General features: G+C 41.2%; 1 protein-coding gene across 25 annotated transcripts in view; it reads right to left on the bottom strand.

Annotated features, from left to right (window-relative positions):
• Positions 1-22,174, bottom strand: part of LOC105486966 (secretion regulating guanine nucleotide exchange factor) — a 241,559-nt gene that overhangs the window by 205,725 nt on the left and 13,660 nt on the right. For 21 of the 25 annotated variants that reach the window (XR_011610785.1, XR_011610787.1, XR_011610781.1 and 18 more), the window contains 4 exons: positions 16,892-16,952; positions 12,259-12,372; positions 9,675-9,737; positions 5,349-5,507 (listed from right to left, as the gene is read on the bottom strand). Coding sequence is in view for 19 of the 25 variants with exons in the window: in XM_011750173.3 (XP_011748475.1) it covers positions 5,349-5,507; positions 9,675-9,737; positions 12,259-12,372; positions 16,892-16,952 (397 nt within the window). In the remaining 6 variants the exon portion in view is untranslated. Of the gene's footprint in view, positions 1-650; positions 756-5,348; positions 5,508-9,674; positions 9,738-12,258; positions 12,373-16,891; positions 16,953-22,174 lie in introns of all 25 variants that reach the window. The other 4 variants (XR_011610786.1, XM_071075012.1, XM_071075013.1 and 1 more) reach the window with 1 other exon arrangement.

The raw sequence follows: 22,174 nt of genomic DNA, 5'->3' as shown, positions 1-22,174 counted from the left end.
AGGTTTTTTCATTTGTCTAACATGTCTTAAGTAGGCAAAAGCAAGGATGGCTTCTACCCTCACAGAGCTTACAGTCTAGTGGGAAAGGAAATTAGTCAAAGAATGCTACCAAAAAATAGCACAAAAGAGAGGTTTATGGTGCTATGAGAACAGAAAAAAAAGGAGAAGTGACTTAGTCAGCAATGTCAAGAGAAGTTCTCCCAGATACCTAAGTTAAGGATTAAGATTTTTAAAAAAAGGATTTAGCTAAGTCAAACCGAAGAAGAGGTGCACAGATAAGTGGCCAAATAGAGGGAATATCAGGTGCAAAGGCACTATGGTGGGAAATGAATGATGCTTTCAAGGAACCAAGCAAAGGCCAGAGTGCAGACTGGATAGGGATCAAGAACTAGCATGGTGAGAAATGGGACTGGAAAGGTCAGCAGAGAGCAGATCACACAGGACCTGTAGGGCCACTAAGGATTATATTTTTATCTTAGGAGCAAGGGGAAGCCATCTGAATGTGACGCAATGGCTTTGAAGAGATCTTTCAACTGGGGTATGAAGAATGGGTTGGAGGGGAGAGGGAGGGTATTAGTCCATTCTCACATTCCTATAAAGAATACTTAAGACTGGGTAATTGATAAAGAGAAGAGGTTTAATTGGCTTACAGTTCTGCAGGCTATACAGGAAGCAAAGCTCAAGCATCAGCTTCTGGGGAGGCCTCTGGAAGTGTACAATCATGGTGGAAGAGGAAGCGGGAGCTTGGACGTCATCTGACAAGAGCAGGAGAAAGACAGCAAGGGGGGAAATGGTACACACTTTTAAACAACCAGATCTCATGAGAACTCACTCACAATGGCAAGAACAGTACCAAGAAGAATGGTACTAAACCATTCTTGAGAAATGTACCCCCGTGACCCAATCACCTCCCATCAGGCCCCACCCCCAACACTGGGGATTACATTTCAACATGAGATTTGAGTGGGGACACACATCCAAACTATATCAAGGAGTAAATATGGGAAGACCAGGACACCAGTTAAAGGCTACTGCCGGATTCAGTTAAGAGGTGACAGTGGGCTGAACCAGGGTGGTGACAATGGAGACAGAGAGAGGTGGAGCTGCCCACAGTCACACAATCAGTAGGTTAAGAGAGCTAAGATTCAAGCCTCCATCTAGCTGACTTCAAAGCCCAGGTTTTTCTCTACCTTGCCATTTACTTATTCATTCAGCACTTAGTTACTGACCATCTGTTATGTATCAGGCCTGTGCCAGATGCTGGGGATATGGCCATGAACAAAACAGACACTGCTCTCGTGTAATTTACAGTCTAGACATTAAACAAATAAGAATACAAAGAGATGTATACAATTACAAATTGGGATGAGTACCATGAATTTTAATAGGTAATATTACAAATTAGGCCACAAAAATCTTCCAGGTTGTTGATAATATGAAAGAGCCACTTGCCTACTGCATGCAAGTAAAAGACTTTAGGAAACTTTGCTGCCAGAGTTTGATAATGAGTATCTCAGGCCTCTGAGCCCAAGCTAAGCCATCATATCCCGTTACCTGCACATATACATCCAGATGGCCTGAAGTAACTGAAGAATCACAAAAGAAGTGAAAATGGCCTGTTCCTGCCTTAACTGATGATATTACCTGGTGAAATTCCTTCTCCTGGCTCATCCTGCCTCAAAAGTTCCCCCACTGAGCACCTTGTGACCTCCACCCCTGCCTGCCAAAGAATAACCCCCTTTGACTAATTTTCTACTACCTACCCAAATCCTATAAAATGGCCCCACCCCTATCTCCCTTCACTAACTCTTTTCGGACTCAGCCCACCTGCATCCAGGTGAAATAAACAGCATTGTTGCTCACACAAAGCCTGTTTGGTGGTCTCTTCACATGGAGGTGTGAGAAAGAGTATGGCATCCCTGGCCAGCTCATGAGTTTCAGGCTAGTAGTCTCAAGGTCACATTAACCCTGTGGAAATAGAAGTCTTTCTAAAAGCCACTACTAAGTCTTTAATTTACTTACATATCCCAGGCAGCCATCACTTATGTATGCATTTTACAATAGTTGGGATCTTTCACAGACTCGTTCATTTGAACATCACAGCAGCCCTATGTAGAATGCAGGCAGGTTTTAATATCAAACTTCAGAGTTGAGGAAACTGAGGCCTAGACAGGTAAAGTGACTTAATCAAGGTCAACAAACTAGGAAGGCACCCAGATCTGCCATCCAACTCTCACTAGAAGCACCTCCAGCCAGGAAACCATGAATCTCAGATGAGACACCTGCAGGTCACTGAGCCTGAATAAAGTCACCCAGGAGTCCCATGAAGTTCCTGAGAACAATGATCAGCAACATTAAGCAGCTTGGGAAAGGTTTCTAGAATGCAGCACCATGAGCCTGAGACACAGGTACCCTTGCCAACTCTCCCAGATTAGAACAGGTTCTCTTGGACTCTTTCCAAGTGCCTCTGACTAACAGAAAAGTATTTTTCCATCACAAACACTGCAGGCAGGCATCAGACAGACTCCTGAGAGGGGAGGGCAGAGAACACATCACAGATTCCCATACAGACAATCTATAAAGTTATTCTGATACCGTGTGAACTGCCCTAGCTAAGCACCTACCACTGGGGATGTCCAGTATTGAGCAGTGTTTCTCAATCTTGACACTATTAACATTTGGGGCTAGATAATTCTTTGTTATAGGGGGCTGTCCTTGCATTACAGGATGTTTAGCAGCATCCCTGGCCTCTACCCATTAGACGCCAATAGTGTCTGTGCATAAACTCTTTTTTAATCAATATCACACAACTAATGCCTCCCAGAATGAGACTGAGAGCAGCCTCTGTGCTGATGTGGCCTGCAAGTTCGTTCCAGGAACAATTCACCACTGGAGCTTGTGAAAACAACTAGAGTCAAATAACTCCTTGTTCCACTAATGAGCTGCTCCTGACCCTGTGAGGAAATCTTATTCCCATTAATGTGAGCGCTGAGTCTGATTAAATAGAAGCCCTGGGTGTTTCTTCTCAATGACACTGGGCCAGAGCACAGGCCTCCACTGCTGTGGAAGGAACACAAAATTGGTGAATCAAACAACAGGAAACTCCCATTTACCCAAAATTCAGTACAAAAACCAGGACATTCAAACCTCCCAGGTTTAACCATTCTGGACTTAGGATAAAGGAGTAAGTGGCAATGTACAAAAACAAGCAATCCGAATTAACAAGCTAATTAAATAGCTGAAACGTTACCAAAAACTCATGCTCTTGAAAGGAGGCAGGAACCTGAAGCTGAGCTCCAGAGGAGCTGGGGTGACTCAGTGTCAGAGACATGGGTTCCAACCTCCCACCCCAAGGGCTGGGCTGCTGGCCCAGATGCGGGAATCACCTCAGTTATAATGCTTCAAAGCTAAAATCAAAGAAGCAACATCTTTATGTCTTTCATTAGTCAACTACCTAACTAGTTAAAGGGTTTACTGACAGACTCAACCAAATTCACCACCATTTGGTAGTAAGTGTATTTTAATGTACTGCAATTCTTGGAAGACTGACTAACCATGAAATGCCTACCTATGAACACCCAATCACTCAAGACGACTGCTAATTTCTAAGCGACCTTTGCACTTTGTACTTAGCTCTACTGTTGCACATCTCATACTGGAATATAGTAAAATTTTATCATAGGTCTATCACCCCTAATGGACAGTGGACTCGTTAACGCCAAGATTTACATCTAGTACAAGGCACAGTACATAAAAAGACCCTCACCATTTGTATGATGGATGGATGATAAAGTTTTCCATCTCTATATTCTCAGACTTATACCTATCTACATACATTCTAGTGGGAAGATATGGCCTATGTCTTTTCTCCTCCATTTCCCCAAGGCTTAACACATTGCTCAATAGGTGCCTAATAAACATTAACCTACTTGGTTGGACACCAGAATCCAAAAAGACAAACAAGCTTTCTGTTCATGAACATCTAAGTCCCAGGAAAGAGGTCAGAAATCCTAGCTATCTACCCTGCCTTATATGCATTTGTGTATGTGAAGTCTCTTTTAACTATAAAGAGTTTGATGCAGGAAAATGAGTACATTCTCTGATAGGCAGTGGAGACACAGAAGTGAGCAAGACTAATCTGGTGGCTTCCTTCACAGAGCTTATTATCTGAAACAAAAGAGAGATACCAACAATTACACACACACAAAACCCAGCTACCATGCTCAGTGAGTCTCTTTAGGAAAAGCTTCTGTAGATAAGCCCAATCTTCAAGCAATCTGAATCTCTTTGAGGAAAGTGATGGCCATCCTCCTAATGAATGACACACTTTCCTTAGAGCATCCTCCAAAGTAGTAATATGGAAAGCCATTATACATCTTTGTTATTCAGGCCACTGTTTCAAAATGATCATGAAATGTTTTAAAAGACCAATTAAAAGCATCATAGATATGACTGCTCATAAGTCTACATTTGTGTATAGAAATGTGTAGTATGTGTGACTTACCAAGGATAGCTGAAGCTGACCTGAAAACCTGCAAAAGCCAGAAATTCCTGAAAATAAGAATCACTAGGTATTTGGGAGTCTAGAGATGTACGTGTAGCTAGCAAGCAGGACAGGAGTAGGTAAGGGGACTCCTGAGAACCCCTGAAGCTCAGAATACTTTGACATGATAACAGATCTTGGGAATTGCAAATTGGCTGGGGAACTCTGTGAAAATCAACAGGCAGGGGCAAGAATATGAAGGCCAGGAAAGCAGAACCGCCCTAAGGGAAAGATGAGAAACAAATGAAGATTCAGGAAAAGATGAAGATGCCAAAAGCTGTATGGCACGATGTGAGAACATTTGAGGGAATCTATGAGATGTCTGAACCAATACACATAGTTTATTACGGTCAACACAAAAGTTTAAATCAGAATACCATGCCAGCTACGAATCAAAATAGTGCTCCTACTTGAATCTTGAGATATTTATCTTTCACTTAACATTTTCCGATGCTTTTAATGTAGACTTAGAAATGCAAATAGCTATGACAAAGTAGGGACTTCCCAACAAGCTGGGCAAATTTCTGGGTGACGCTTGCTGCAATGGATCCCTTCTCAAAACCTCATGGGCTCTTAGGACCGGAAGGAGTTAACTTAACCCAGGCTTATCTTTTTGGGTACAAACCTGTGACCCTGAGAAGAAAAGCCACATATCTGGCTGATGGCAGAACTAGACCCCAGTATCCCCGTCGCTGATCCTTAAGCTTTCATCAATAAAAAGCCTTAACCCCAAGCACTCATAGCTGCTTAGACAGCTGTCCCCCAGCTGCTCTCACCAACCGTAAGTTCTCTGCTACTGTCTCACCTGTCTGAGCAACCAGGTGCGTCCACCCACTCCAGACGGCAGTGACCTTTTCATTCTGGAAACAATGTGCTTCTATTTTCTGGGGCACAGGAAGGAAAGCAGCCTCAGTAGCCAGTTGCCCATGCTTGTTGCTTCCCCAAACATAGACCTCTCCTGCATCTTAAACAAACAGAAGGGGAACAAAAGAAGTGAGGGAACATTAGTCCAAAATGATGGAAAATAACAGAAGTCTAAAAAATAAGTGGTTAAAAGAAGTCGTTTTATACTTACATTACAACATTGAGTGGAGCCAAGCAGGATACAAAATTTGTGTACAGCATAATAACATATCACAAGATTTTTTTAAATTCTACACATAAAAAACAAGGCCAAATGTTCTTAGTAGTTCAAGAAAAAAAAATGTGTGGTTTTTCTCTTCATTTTTTCATTCAACAAATATTTATTCAACATCTACCACGTGCATGAGACATGTTTCTCTATTTTCTACGTTTTTAAAATACATGCCTATACTACCTTTTGTATGAAAAAAATGCTTTAACTTTCAAAATAACAGGTTAAAAGATACATTATTTAAGCTTAAATTTTTTAAACATAAGATTATTTCACCGCATGCCCTGTCCAGCAGAAAATATAATGCTATAGAATTGCATTTGGATAGCACTTCAGCTTGTTTTAACCTCACAATCATCCTGTGATACAAGCAGGAAAGTAACTGACTGACATTGTGATTTAACAGAAAGAGAGCAAATTCAGAGTCAAGTGACTCTAGTTTCTATTCCTGGATCTGCTAACTAGCTATTGACCTTGGACAAATCACTTCCTCTCTAAGACTTAGTTTCACCAGCTGAAAATTGGAAGGGAAGGCTGTTGGTGTAGAAGGGCAGACAATATGACACTAGTAACAAGAATAACTGGTGGGTGACTGTGGAAAGCCAGGGAGTACGTGCCTGTCTAAAAGGCATTCACATTCAAAAATATTTTGTAAACGAAAGCCATACAAAATGAGGCCATGGGCTATAATTTAGCCTACGGCTTGTCAGTTTGTGACTCCTCAGCTTTTCCAACCCTTATAATCCAAGGATCTACAACTGTACTATCCAATACAGTAGTTCACCACCTACATATGGCTATCAAACAGTTTAGATGTTGCTAGTCCAAACTGAGATACACTATAAGTGAAATGCTACTGTCTCACACAATGGACTGCAAAGACTTAGTACAAACAGAGTGGGGCTCATTATAATTTCATATGGGTTACATGTTGAAATAATATTTTGGATATACTGGGTTAAGTAGATATATTATTAAAATTAATCCCACCTGTTTCTTTTTATTTTTTGAAATTGTGGCTCATATTATATTTCTGTTAGCACTGTTCTAGAACATAAATTAATCAAGGCTGGAAGATATTAAATTACTTTTCAGGGATCACATGGCTAATAAGGAGTCAAATAGGGACTAGAAGTCAGGTCTTCTGCTTTCACTGCATTTTGTAGCTTCCCAATAAAACTTTATAGTATTGCTTGCCCTAGGGCAGTCTAGTATAGTCCAAAAAACGGATGGAAAGTCAAACAGTATCATTAAAGGGCATTAGACTAAGGTTCAGAAGTCTCCAGTTCAAGTTCCATCTGCTACCCGATCACTGTTTGACACTGGGCACATCACTTCACATTCTAGGTCTGTCTTCTCAACTCTAAGATGAGGGAGTGTAAATCACTGAAACCTTTTTGTCACTCAGGTGACCCTGCAACACTGACATTCTGCAGTTCTGTGAAGTGAATCTGGTGTATTACATTCCCAGAGAGAGGTCAACCTCCTGGACTTCCTCAGGGTATGCAAAGTATGAAGACCTCTTACAAGATAGCAAAGAAGCCCCCTGGGCAAAGTATCAATCCATTAAGTGGACTGGTGAGCTACAAAGAAGACACTGATGATGAAGCCTGTGTAAACAACTTCACTTATCTTAGTAGCTCTAAACCATCTTTTTGAAAGTCAAACTGTCTTCCAGATGGGGATCATTATGCTGTTGCCTCAGCAGGTAAAATTAAATTATGCTGCAATGCCAAATAGTTATATAATCTACAACCCCTCCAGAGAAAATGTCTAAAGAGCATTGAACAAAATTCAATGTGTAACAGCTTGAACCACATGAAGAAAGAGAGGGCTATTAATCTTTTTTTTTTTAATTTTTGACACGGAGTCTTGCTCCGTCACCCAGGCTGGAGTACAGTGGTGCGATCTTGGCTCACTGCAACCTCTGTCACCCGGGTTCACGCGATTCTCCTGTCTCAGCCTCCCAAGTAGCTGGGATTACAGGCACATGCCACCATGCCCAGCTAATTTTGAATTTTTTAGTAGAGATGGGGTTTCACCATGTTGGCCAGGCTGGTCTTGAACTCCTGACCTCAAGTATTCCACCTGCCTCAGCCTCCAAAGTGCTGGGATTACAGGCGTAAACCACAGTACCCAGCAGGGCTTTAATCTCCACAATCTTTAGCTCATTTTCAAAATATCAAAAATCATTTCACTTTGTGAATATACTAAAAATTACTAAATTGTATACTTTAAATGAAATGTAAATTCTTTAATCGTATACTTTAAAAGAAATTTAATTTATTATATATAAATTACATCTTAATAAAAATATTCAACATTTCTATATAAATAACACCATAATAAATGTGCCCTACATATGAAATACTAAATTTACTACCAACAAGAATTTTTAAAAAGTTGATGTTGACAAACAATTAGACAAGCTCTAGGTTTACATACCATCAGTCATTTCAGATTAATCAGAACAAAACAGAAACACCTCATAGTCTACTTTTATTCTCAGAAAAGAATGCCTTCTCCATCCCTCATTGACTGTGGGGCACGAACACATCCCTTCTCACCCTAGGGTCTCCAGTCCTTCCTCTGTAAAAGGAAGGGAGGAACTAGATACCCAGTGGAGTCCCTTATAGGTGGCATTCATTTCAACTCAACACTTTTAACAAATATTAATATATAAATCTACCTGATGTGAGACATAAGTTAAAAGCAGGTGCTTTTTTATTAGATGTTTGTTTTAAATTCATTAAATAACAAATTATCTGCAGCTCAGAATTTGCAAAGCATTTAAACTCTCATATTAGGGCTCCTGTGCTCTTGAAATAACTTCTCAGCTGGGCTGCATTGCAAATTTGATGTCGAAGAATGCATACCACCATTAATTTACATGTATTATGGACACACCTGAATTTCTACATAAAACACTAAGTATGGAAGTCCCTCCTCTTTGCTTAAAAAATAGAATACATTCAACTCTGTGAGAGGTCTTACCAAACAAAATATTATAAATCTCTCAGATGTATAGTCTCCAGTCTACCAGCAGGGGTCAGGGCAATGTGGGCCAAAGAAAAGGGATTACTGTCACTTTCAAGAAAATGCTGTATTGCCTTGGAAGGAAAAGTCACTAGACAGTTTATACTGTATTGGCTCGGTGTTTCAAATGGAAGGATGAATGCACAGCCAAAGAGAGAGATATAGTGTAGAATAAAAAAACAGTTAAGATAGAAAAACAGATAGATCAAAGAGATGAAGTAGATAAATTAGAGAAATATATAACAATATAAAATATTCACAAAACTATATATCTAGAGTTAGATATATAGATATATAGATTAGATATTAAGATACAAAGATTAAAGATAAATAAAACAGATAAACAGAGTAGATAGATAGACAAATGGAGATTGATAAATGGATTAGAAAGATACAGATGGATAAATGGATTAGAAAGATACAGATGGATAAAACAGGTTACTTTAGTATACACAGGTAGAAAGCTTAGACAGTTGTAATACACACCAAAACAGATTAGATGGATAAGACAGCAGCTTCTGCCCTCCTAATCGTAGGTATATGAGAAAACTACAAAGAATTAATAATTATATAATACACTGTGTTATCCATATATGCTATATATAAATTTACTGTTGATTATATGATTTGACAACCACCATTACCCTGAGAGGAAGACATTATTATCTTTATTGTGTAGTTAAGGAAGCAAACTCAGACGAAATGGAAGTGAGCCTATGTTTGCTATTCATGATTTATATGTATTATATTTAATTCTCATAACTACCCACAAAGTCATTTATAGACAAGAAGATGGTCTCAGAAAGGAAAAGTAATTTGCCTAAGAGCATACCAGTGATAGCATCAGAATTCTAGCTCCAAAGTCTATGACATTCCCTCTGTATTTCAATATCACCACTTCAGGCAGTCACACAGAGAATCCTGGATGGCATGTTAAACCGTGAAAGAGCCGGTACCTACCTGTTAATGAAGCTGAGTGGTCTGAGCCAGCAAGAACACACATTGCTTTAGAATTCTCTAGACCTACAAAAGAAAACATTTTCTTCTGAATTACATTTATAACAGAAACAACTGGGCAGAGAGGGGACACTCTGTCAGCACCATGGGCGTGGGAGACACTCAGCCAGTGCAGGCAGGCCTGAGTCAGCAGCACTGGCCAAGAAGATGGCTGGCATTGTAGGGAGCCTGGTAACACACCAGGAGATTGAACAATCAAGTAAATATATTCAGGATAAAGGAGCCAGATTCATCACTATCAAAGAGCGGAGGAAAGGTACAGATATGAAAAGGGGAAAAGCTAGAATCAACCATGTAATATTAGATAGTAATTGGAAAAATCAGTGTAAACTCATGATTTCTAGTAGAGACAGATAAATAGACATAGGTGTGTATACGTAAAAAATGTGTGTGTGTGTGTGTGTGTGTATTTCCTAACTTCAGAGGTTGAGTGGGTCTAGAAGCAATGACATCTCATACATTCAGCTGCCATCATATGCAGGCACTTAAATAACCCCAAGCCTCCTAAGAACACACAGTCAGAATCAGATTCTGAACTGGGCTTCTTTCTCCAAATTCAGCATTTTTCCTTCCTGAATTACACTGCTAAAAGCGGAGCGAGCCTGTGATGACATGCATTCTAGCATGCAGATAGATGCAGACTTACTCTGTAACTTGTTTTTCTGACACTTCTTTTTAATTAATAACTGTTGTAATAAAATGGCCCTCACACCTTCAAGTGTCCTCTGGAATGATAACAGGACAAAGCAGATGTTTTCACCCACGTTCACCAGAGAGGAAGTACTGGGCCCCTAGTGGCCAGGTGAAGAGGGGACAGCCAGGGTTACAGCCCCAGAACCTTTGGCAATGAGGTGAGTAGGGGAGGATGAAAAGTGAAAGACTTTGAGGACTGGAAGTTGATGATCCATTCTAATGTCTCATCAGAGAATTCCCCCAAACCAACTCTGAATCTAAGCTGTGCCCCACCCAAACAGATGCCAAACAGGTTGTTTAAATGAAATAAAATAAAAAACATTTTTTCCCACTAATAACAGGTCCTGTGCTAAAATATAGAGCAAAATGACACACAGTTTCCATCCTTTAAAAGTTCATAATCTTTAGCATATGAGAAAACATACAGACAATTCATAATAATACAATATATTGTGCTATCCATGCATGTGAAGCTACTGCAGTGAATGCTAGAAAAGAAAAGGTCTTTACTGAGAAAGGTGTATCTGACCTAGGCCTAGAAAAATTCTTAGAATTTTTCCCAGAGGGAGCACAAAGGAAAAGCTTTTCAGCCAGAAGTAACAGTTTGCCCGTAAACACAGAGAAATGAGAAAGCAGGATATGCCTGGGGAGAAGTGAATACCTTGATGAAAAAAAACAAAAATGTTTGAGAAGTCTAAGTTTACATTATACATGTTTCTAATGTCATGTGAAGTGGACTACCTGTCCCACATCCAATGCTCCTTCTCCTTTCTAAGAGTACCCTCCCCAGCTCAACCCATGGGTTTCAGGGAAGCTAAGTCCACCTCCAGCTGAAAGAGAACACCTCCAGGACTTAGAAAAATCAGAATGATCTCAACACCCAATTACATCACTCCCACTGCAACCCATCCTTCCGTATTTTTCCCCCACCCCTTCCCACCACCCTCAAAAATCCCTGATTTGTTCCAGGCAACAGGAAAAGCAGCTACAAGTCTACTATGCAAGTTTTTCCTACAGCCAAGCCTCGGTAAACTGGGTCACAAAGTAAAAGAGTGAGAAAACAGAAAAGGGAGAAGAGGAGGAAATGGAGACATGGTACAGTACACAGAGGGAGAAAGGCCCACAAGGAGAGCAGAGAGAAAGAACGAGAGATAGAGACAGGGGAAGAAGGGGAGGGGGAAGAAAAGGAAGGAGAAAATACAGACCAAATGACCAACAGACCTATGGGCAGAACACGTTACTTACCCCTCGTATTTTCGCATAGAAAGACTTCCCTGTGGGAACACTCCTGGCCCCTCTGTCTACATCCTCACTCACTCCTGCTTCCTTTTTGGGAGAAGGAACTGGCCACGCAAGGCACGGTCCTCCTGGGCTCCCTCTTTGGGGTGTGCCTGCCTGCAGAGAGGGTACGTCCTCATGTCCTCTTGGTCAGGCATTAAGTTTAGCAGGGCCAACTCTATACAGCTACCACAGTGCTTGGTGGGTAAATTCAATCTGAGATTCAGAATTAGAGGCTCACTATGACTATACATTGTCTTCAAACCCCTAATCATGTCTTCCAATCTAGCTTTTAACAGTCCTAGAGTTACCATTTCAATCTCCACCTACCTGACTTGCATCTATGCCTCAATGGGTTCCAAACTCTGGCAGCAAAGAGAGTGGCTTCTACTGGGCTGACAAAAACTGCCAGCAAGACTAACAGACCAACTAATAGAGAAAGTTAGAGAGATCAAGAAATAACAAAATCAAAAATCCATTTAATCCTTTTCTGCATGTTTATGTCTCTACTTCCTGACAAAGAACAAATACAGGACTAAAGAAAGAAGCATCTTACCTGTCACTCTGCTTGGTTCCTTTGCTGTGAAAAACAATGGAAGAGTCTGCCCAGGGCACAACCGTCGTCCACATGATGCCAAACCAGTCCCCCACTGGAACACGATGCCACTCGCTTCCCAACAGAATGGAAGAGAAAGCAGAGAAGATGCACATCAGGATAAGACTAGATTGCTCTTTGAACCTCACTGCTATGAGAAATTCCCAATTCTTTCTCAATTAATATGGGTGTTATGGAGAAGCTCAATTGCTTCAAGAGGTCCTGCAACTGGTCCAGGGATTACCACCAAGCCAATCACAAATTCAGTCTTCAGGGCAGACTAAGACCATCAAAGTAAATTCCAATACCACACAACTTCCTATAAAAAGTTCCGGGACACTCCTCCAGAGTCAAATCAGTGGAATGACACTTTATTCATGATTAACCTGAAAAGACAACTCAGACCTGAGACAAAGCAGCAAAGAACCTTGAAGATCATCAAGTCCATTCCTCACATTTAGTAGATGAGAAAACTGAGGCCCTGAAGAAAGGATGTGATCTGTCTCCCCACGCAGGAAGCTAACAGCAGAAGAAATGCCAGGACTCAGTTCTTCTAACACCTAATGTAGTTCCACGACACCAAGACGAATTCAAAGATTCCTAATTGCCAAGTAAATACATACTTATGACTGCAAGATAGCTTCTTAATAGCCATGATTTCAGTGGAATGGCCTTTTACTTTCATGCCCACTGAATCTAATTAATGTACCTATGTTCTGAACCTCATACAAAGGCAAAGATGAAATTCTAGATATTTGGTCTACAGACAGGTGTGTGCAACTAGGATCCATCACCCAACAGCAACATTAAAGTTCTGCTCCTTTGGGAGTATCCTATAAACAGCAGTCCTTTTTTAGGCTGTAAACAGACAAGGCTGTTTTGTGAAAAAAAAACTATGACCACTGAGCACAATGTGAGCAAAGCACAGTGCTGAAACAAAAACTTATGATCTCTTCAACAAATTGACTACAAGAGGAAAAAAAAAGAGGAAAAACTTTACAGATTATAAGAGACTTCAAATAGCTGACAGGAGATTAATATCCAGAATATATAAAGAACTCCTAAAACTCAACAACCAAAAGAAACAACTCAATTAAAAAATGGGCAAAGATGTAATCCCAGGACTTTGGGAGGCTGAAATGGGAGGACTGCTTGAGCCCAGGAGTTTGAGAAGAGCCTGGGCAATATAGAGACCTCATTTCTACAAAAAAATTTAAAAATTAGCCAAGCATGGTGGCGAACACCTGCAGTCCCAGCTGCCTGGAAGGCTAAGGTGGGAAGATCACTTGCGCCTGGGAGGTGGAGGCTGCAGTGAGCCAAGATCACGCCACTGCACTCTATCCTGGGCAACAGAGTAAGACACTGTCTCAAAAAAAAAGCGGGGAAGGAGGGCGCAGTGCAAAGGATTTGAACAGACATTTCTCCAAGAAGATACACAAATGTCCAGTAAAAACATGAAAAGATGCTCAACATTGCTAACCATTAGGAAAATGAAAAGAGATATCACCTCACACATATTTTGATGCTACGATTTTAAAAAAACAGAAAATAACAAGTGTTGGTGAGTTTTTGGAAAAATTGGAACCTCGTGCACTCCTGGTGGAAACAAAATGGTACAACTTCTGTGGAAAATAGCATGGTAGTTCCTCAGAAAATTAAAAATAGAATTACCATATGAACTGATAATTTTACTTCTGGGTATATATCCAAAAGAATTGAAAGGAGGATCTTGAAGAGATATTTGTACACCCATGTTCATATCAGCATTATTCACAATAGCTAAAACATGGAAGCAACTCAAATGTCCATTGACAGATCAATGGTAAACAAAATGTGATATATCCATACAATGGAATATTATCCACTTTAAAAAGGACCTAAATGCTGATATATCCTACTCCATGGATGAACCCTGAGGACATCATGCTAAGTGAAATACGCCAGTCACAAAAAAGACAAATACTGTATGATTCCACTTAGATGAGGGACTTACAGTAGTCAGAACTACAGAGACAGAAAGTAGAATAGTGATTGCCACAGGCCATTGGAATGGGGAGTGGGGAGTTATTGTTTAATGGGTATAGAGTTTCAATTTTGCAAGATGAAAAGAATTCTGGAAATGGATGGTGGTGATGATTGCATAATGATATGAATGTACTTAATATACTTAAAAATGATTAAGACAATAAACTATATACTATGTATATTTTACCATTATAAAAAATTAAGAAAAAAACAATTTTTAAAAAAAAGAAAGACTTGTGATACATATCAACTAATTACAACATGTAGACCTCATTCAGGCTGGGCACAGAGGCTCACACTGTAATCCCAACACTTTGGGAGGAGAAGGCAGGAAGATTGTCAGAGGCTGGGAGTTCAAGACGAGCCTGGGCAACATACCAAGACCCATCTCTACAAGAATAGAAATGTAAAAATTAGCGGAGTGTGGTGGCACACATCTGTAGTCCCAGCTACTTGGAAGGCTGAACCAAGAGGACTGCTTGAGTCCAGAAATTTGAGGTCACAGTGAACCATGAACACACCACTGCACCCCAGCCTGGACAAGACAGGGGGACCCCATCTTAAAAATACATATATATATATATATATATATATATATATATGCATGTGTGCGTGTGTGTGTAAATACATTTGTGTGTGTGTGTATATATATATATAGGCATGGGAAGAACTGTATCCCCCTAAAATTCAGATGTTGAAACCCTAATGCCCAGTGTAACTAGATTTGCAGATAGGAGCTATGGAATGCAATAAAAGTTTCAGGGGGTCGCATGTGTAGGGCCTTAATCTAATAGGACTGGTGTCCTTACAAGAAGAGGAAGAGACATCAGAGATCTCTCGCTCTCCACAGGCACACCAAAAAATGCCGTGCAAGAACCAAGTAAGAAAGTGGTCACCTACAGGCCAGGAAAAAAAAAAAAAATCACAAGAAACCAATCCTAACAACACAATAATCTTAAGACTTGTAGCCTCCAGAATGATGAGAAAATAAACGTCTGTTCTTTAAACCTCCCAGTTTGTGGTATTTCGTTATGGCAGCCCTAGCAGATTAGTACTGTGGTACACCCATACCAACAAATACTACTCAGCAATGAAAAGGAATGAATTATTGATATACACAACTTGGATGAATGTCTAGGGAATTATGTTGAGTGAAAAAAGCCAACCTCAAAAGGTTATATACTGTATGATACCATTCATATAACATTTTCAAAATGACAATATCATAGAGGTGGAGAACAGAAGAGTGCTTAGCCTAGGGCTAAGAAGTGGTTATAGGCACGTAGAAACGGGTATGGCTATAAAAGGGCAACAGGAAGGATCCCTGTGGTAATGGAACTGTTCTATGTCTTGATTGTATCAATGTTAATATCCTCATTATGTTATTGTACTATAGTTTTGCAAGATACCATTAGGGGAAACTGGGAAAAGAATACACGAGGTCTGTTTTATTTTTGCAGCTGCATGAGCATCTGCAATTATCTCAAAATAAAAAGTTGAATTTTTTTTGAAGTATAATCAATGCTAAGCTCAGGACTATCAGCACAGTCCTGCATTGAGCTCTTCCTCACCTCCTCTCTCCTTCCTCCACTCCACAACTGGACTCACGAAGCACTTGAGCCTCAGCTGCCACAGCCAATTAGTGCTGTCCTTCAGTTCAAAAGGAGTAAGAGCAGAAAAAATGAAAAGGGGAGAGATAAAAGGGTCACCGTTCTCCCACATGCCACCTCCCTGTCCCCCTCACATACAGACTGTCAGTCCCATCACCCACTCACAGTACAGGAGACAAGCTCACTTAAAGCTTTTAAATTAATAAACATTAAAATCCATTAGGAAGGCAGTGCAGTTGCCTGCAAAGAATATGGGCCTTAGGATGCAAACCATCCCAGCCTCTGATCCCAGCTCTACCTTACTCCCCGTGAAAGCTTACACAAGCACTTTAACTCTGTGCCTCAGTTTCTTCACGTGTAAAATGCAACTCGCATCACTTCCTGGTTGTGAAGATTAAAGTAATCAAATCAATAGCACCTAGCACCATACCTAGAACGTAAAGAGCTAGAAAACTTCATTTCCTTCCTCCCTACCTGCTAATGTCTTTCCCACATGACTTCTGCCTTATGTTCTCTCCTTTTCATCAGAAACACAATGCAGCAGGACCCTTTGAAATATTCCCTAAAGGGTTTGTCCCCTAAAGTTCAGTTTCCTCTTATTACAGACCTATTTTTTAAAAAGGGGGGCAGGCTAGGCACAGTGGCTCACACTTGTAATCCCAGTACTTTGGAAGGCCAAGGTGGGAGGACTGCTTGAGGCCAGAAATTCAAGACCAGCCTGGGCAACATAGCAAGACCCTGTCTCTACAAAAAGATCTTAAAAATTAGCAGGGCATGGTGGTATGCACCTATAGTTCTAGCTACTCAGGAGGCTGAGGGAGTCAGACAGCTTGGGCTCAGGAGTTCAACGCTACAGCGAGCTATGGTCGAGCCACTGCACTCCAGCCTGGGCAACAGGTGAGACCCCGTCTCTAAAAAATATTTAAAATAACAATAAAAAATAAAGATAAAATGATCACCTGTAGCAGCTAATGCATGCCTCAGTCCAGCAGCAATACAAACAACCTTCTCTTTATGGAGCTGTCAAAATAAAGAAAAGGATTTAGATCTCAGAACCATCCACCTACAAAATTGTATATAATTTATACCCAAATACAACGCAGTACGCTCCTCACTATGGGTCTGACTGGTTTAAAGCAACCACTCCCCCAACATTTCCACCCATAGATACCTCTATATTTATCCCTAAAAGAAAAAAATATATCTTTTAAAATGCCATATCACAACACCATATGACAACAACTCTCAGGGCTGAAAGGCACTTATAAGGTCATCTAGTCCAAGAGTTAGTAAATGTTTTCTGTAAAGAGACAGTTGGTAAATGTTTTACAGGCCATAGTTTCTGTCACACTACTCAGCTCTGCCATTGTAACATAAAAGCAGCTCTAGACGATACATAAACGAATGAGCATGACTGTGGGCCAGTAAGACTTTATTTACCAAGGGTTCAAAGTTTCCCAACCTGATCTAGTCCAATCCCCATCCAACAACACCCCACCAAGTGGTCATCCAACTCCTGCCAAACACCTACCCCCAGTGACATAGGGATCGCCATTTCCCCAGATGCCTGTTCCCTCTTTGCACAGTTCCATTTATCTCTTTAGGTGGAACCAAATCTAGCTGCCTGCAACTCCTGACAATGCTTTCCAAATTTTTGAAGACAGTTGTCATGTCCTCCCTAAGACATCTTGTAGTGGTTTTAAAAATAGGTCCTCAAATTCTTTGCTACTCCTCCCTTCAAGATGTGGAGCTTAATATCCCTCCCCTTGTGTGGGCTGGACTTAGTGACATGCTTTTAATAAAGAGAATAAAGAAGCAATGAGTGACTCAGAGTCTAGGCAAAAAAAGGCACTAAGGCTTCTTGCTTAGCATCTCTCTGTCTCTCATCACTCCTGGCGTAAACCAGATGCTATGTCTGAAAAGTCCAATAGAAAGGTTCACATGGCAAGGAACATGCAACCATTAGGGCTTTATCACATTTGTTTATTTACAGGTTCACGGAGATCGCAAGCAGACCCAGCTAACATCTCAACTGCAACTTCATGAGAGACCAGCTAAGCTGTTCCTAAATTCCTGACTCTCTGAAACTGTGACATAATAAATGTTTGCTGTTTTAAGCTGCTAAGGTTTGGAGTAATTTGTTACATGGCAATAGATAACTAATGAAGATCTTTTCTTTAAGCAAATATTCCCCATTCATCAGCCATCACTGGGTTTCAAATTCCCTTCCCCTCCTGGTCTTCACTTCTCTAAATATGCTCTAGTTGTTCAATCTTTCTCTTTTAAAGGAACTCTATAGCATCATTCTAACCCCATTAACGTTTATCACATTTGTTTATTTACAGGTCCACAGTGTCTTTCTAAACTTTAGGACTCTCAAGGGCAGGACCTGAGTCTTATATACCTTTATGCCCAGGGCCTAAGCACTAAATCCACAACAAAACATGACATCGCAGATGCAGGCTGAATGGCAGAAAAGACTGGGCTCTGGCCTTCCTTCTCCTGAAAACTATACTTCTGTCAATGGAGTCCACAATCACATTAGCTTTCAGGAAGATCAAATCTTAGTGTTGATACAATTCGAGCATATCATCCTTTATATTTTTCTTTTGTTTTTCCCCAAAAAACTAACTGAAGGGTTTTACATGTGACTTCAGTCTCTTTAACACCACTCACCTCCCTCTTACTCTCCATCCCAACTGCTGCTGCTTTAGTTTGAGCCACAATCATCTCATTTGGATTGTTAGCAAGAGTTTCCTAAGTAATCTTCCTTCAGTCCATCTTCTACTACCCTATCTGACCTCCCTACCGTGCTGTTCTTACCATGTGTCACATACAACCACCCTGATTGCCCATTCCCACCTACTCTACCCTGGAACTCCCACCTCTTCCTTATATTCCAACCATACTACACTACTTACAATATCTCAAACTCTCCTGTTTTATTCTGCTCCACCTTTGCTTACATGCTTCCTTCTGCCTAGAATGTTCTTCTTTTGTACCCACTCTGAGCATCCTCCTATCCCAAGACAGGTAAACTTCTATTCAACTTTTGAGACTTAGCTTAAGCCTCTTCTCACCCCACCTTCCCCTAGATGCTCAATACTCCCTCCTTTGGGGATATACATGCATCTGTCATAGTTCTGACATAGTATTACATTTAAGTATTTATGTGCCTATCATGTCCTACCAAACTATAGCTCTCAATTATTAGGACAGGTCTTATTCAACTTTGCTCCCACTGCCTAAACATAGTACCTACACATAATGGTTGTCATTAAATAAATGCATGAGACGGGGCAGAGCAAGATGGCCGAATAGGAACAGCTCCAGTCTCCAACTCCCAGCGCCAGCCACACAGAAGACCGGTGATTTCTGCATTTTCAACTGAGGTACTGGGTTCATCTCACTGGGGAGTGCCGGACGATCGGTGCTGGTCAGCTGCTGCAGCCTGACCAGCGAGAGCTGAAACAGGGCGAGGCATCGCCTCACCTGGGAAGCGCAAGGGGGAAGGGAATCCCTTTTCCAAGCCAGGGGAACTGAGACACACAACACCTGGAAAAGCGGGTAACTCCCACCCCAATACAGCGCTTTAAGCAAACAGGCACACCAGGAGATCATATCCCACACCTGGCCGGGAGGGTCCCACACCCACGGAGCCTCCCTCATTGCTAGCACAGCAGTCTGTGATCTACCGGCAAGGCAGCAGCGAGGCTGGGGGAGGGGCGCCCGCCATTGCTGAGGCTTAAGTAGGTAAACAAAGCCGCTGGGAAGCTCGAACTGGGTGGAGCTCACAGCAGCTCAAGGAAACCTGCCTGTCTCTGTAGACTCCACCTCTGGGGACAGGGCACAGTAAACAATAACAAACACAGCAGAAGCCTCTGCAGACGCAAACGACTCTGTCTGACAGCTTTGAAGAGAGCAGTGGATCTCCCAACACGGAGGTTGAGATCTGAGAAGGGACAGACTCCCTGCTCAAGTGGGTCCCTGACCCCTGAGTAGCCTAACTGGGAGACATCCCCCACTAGGGGCAGTCTGACACCCCACACCTCACAGGGTGGAGTACACCCCTGAGAGGAAGCTTCCAAAGCAAGAATCAGACAGGTACACTCGCTGTTCAGAAATATTCTATCTTCTGCAGCCTCTGCTGCTGATACCCAGGCAAACAGGGTCTGGAGTGGACCTCAAGCAATCTCCAGCAGACCTACAGCTGAGGGTCCTGACTGTTAGAAGGAAAACTATCAAACAGGAAGGACACCTATACCAAAACCCTATCAGTACATCACCATCATCAAAGACCAGAGGCAGATAAAACCACAAAGATGGGGAAAAAGCAGGGCAGAAAAGCTGGAAATTCAAAAAATAAGAGTGCATCTCCCCCGGCAAAGGAGCGCAGCTCATCGCCAGCAACGGATCAAAGCTGGACGGAGAATGACTTTGACGAGATGAGAGAAGAAGGCTTCAGTCCATCAAATTTCTCAGAGCTAAAGGAGGAATTACGTACCCAGCGTAAAGAAACTAAAAATCTTGAAAAAAAAGTGGAAGAATTGATGGCTAGAGTAATTAATGCAGAGAAGGTCCTAAACGAAATGAAAGAGATGAAAACCATGACACGAGAAATACGTGACAAATGCACAAGCTTCAGTAACCGACTCGATCAACTGGAAGAAAGAGTATCAGCGATTGAGGATCAAATGAATGAAATGAAGCGAGAAGAGAAACCAAAAGAAAAAAGAAGAAAAAGAAATGAACAAAGCCTGCAAGAAGTATGGGATTATGTAAAAAGACCAAATCTACGTCTGATTGGGGTGCCTGAAAGTGAGGGGGAAAATGGAACCAAGTTGGAAAACACTCTTCAGGATATCATCCAGGAGAACTTCCCCAACCTAGTAGGGCAGGCCAACATTCAAATCCAGGAAATACAGAGAACGCCACAAAGATACTCCTCGAGAAGAGCAACTCCAACACACATAATTGCCAGATTCACCAAAGTTGAAATGAAGGAAAAAATCTTAAGGGCAGCCAGAGAGAAAGGTCGGGTTACCCACAAAGGGAAGCCCATCAGACTAACAGCAGATCTCTCGGCAGAAACTCTACAAGCCAGAAGAGAGTGGGGGCCAATATTCAACATTCTTAAAGAAAAGAATTTTAAACCCAGAATTTCATATCCAGCCAAACTAAGTTTCATAAGTGAAGGAGAAATACAATCCTTTACAGATAAGCAAATGCTTAGAGATTTTGTCACCACTAGGCCTGCCTTACAAGAGACCCTGAAGGAAGCACTAAACATGGAAAGGAACAACTGGTACCAGCCATTGCAAAAACATGCCAAAATGTAAAGACCATAGAGGCTAGGAAGAAACTGCATCAACTAACGAGCAAAATAACCAGTTAATATAATGGCAGGATCAAGTTCACACATAACAATCTTAACGTTAAATGTAAATGGACTAAATGCTCCAATTAAAAGACACAGACTGGCAAACTGGATAAAGAGTCAAGACCCATCAGTCTGCTATATTCAGGAGACCCATCTCACACGCAGAGACATACATAGGATCAAAATAAAGGGATGGAGGAAGATTTACCAAGCAAATGGAGAACAAAAAAAAGCGGGGGTTGCAATACTAGTCTCTGATAAAACAGACTTTAAACCATCAAAGATCAAAAGAGACAAAGAAGGCCATTACATAATGGTAAAGGGATCAATTCAACAGGAAGAGCTAACTATCCTAAATATATATGCACCCAATACAGGAGCACCCAGATTCATCAAGCAAGTCCTTAGAGACTTACAAAGAGACTTAGACTCCCATACAATAATAATGGGAGACTTCAACACTCCACTGTCAACATTAGACAGATCAACGAGACAGAAAGTTAACAAGGATATCCAGGAATTGAACTCATCTCTGCAGCAAGCAGACCTAATAGACATCTATAGAACTCTCCACCCCAAATCAACAGAATATACATTCTTCTCAGCACCACATCGTACTTACTCCAAAATTGACCACGTAATTGGAAGTAAAGCACTCCTCAGCAAATGTACAAGAACAGAAATTATAACAAACTGTCTCTCAGACCACAGTGCAATCAAACTAGAACTCAGGACTAAGAAACTCAATCAAAACCGCTCAACTACATGGAAACTGAACAACCTGCTCCTGAATGACTACTGGGTACATAACGAAATGAAGGCAGAAATAAAGATGTTCTTTGAAACCAATGAGAACAAAGAT

The sequence above is a fragment of the Macaca nemestrina genome, chromosome 12, assembly GCF_043159975.1.
Source record: "Macaca nemestrina isolate mMacNem1 chromosome 12, mMacNem.hap1, whole genome shotgun sequence".
In the NCBI taxonomy this organism is placed as follows: domain Eukaryota; kingdom Metazoa; phylum Chordata; class Mammalia; order Primates; family Cercopithecidae; genus Macaca; species Macaca nemestrina.
The sequence above is the reverse complement of the archived record's forward strand: the minus strand, read 5'-3'. Positions and strand labels throughout refer to the sequence as shown.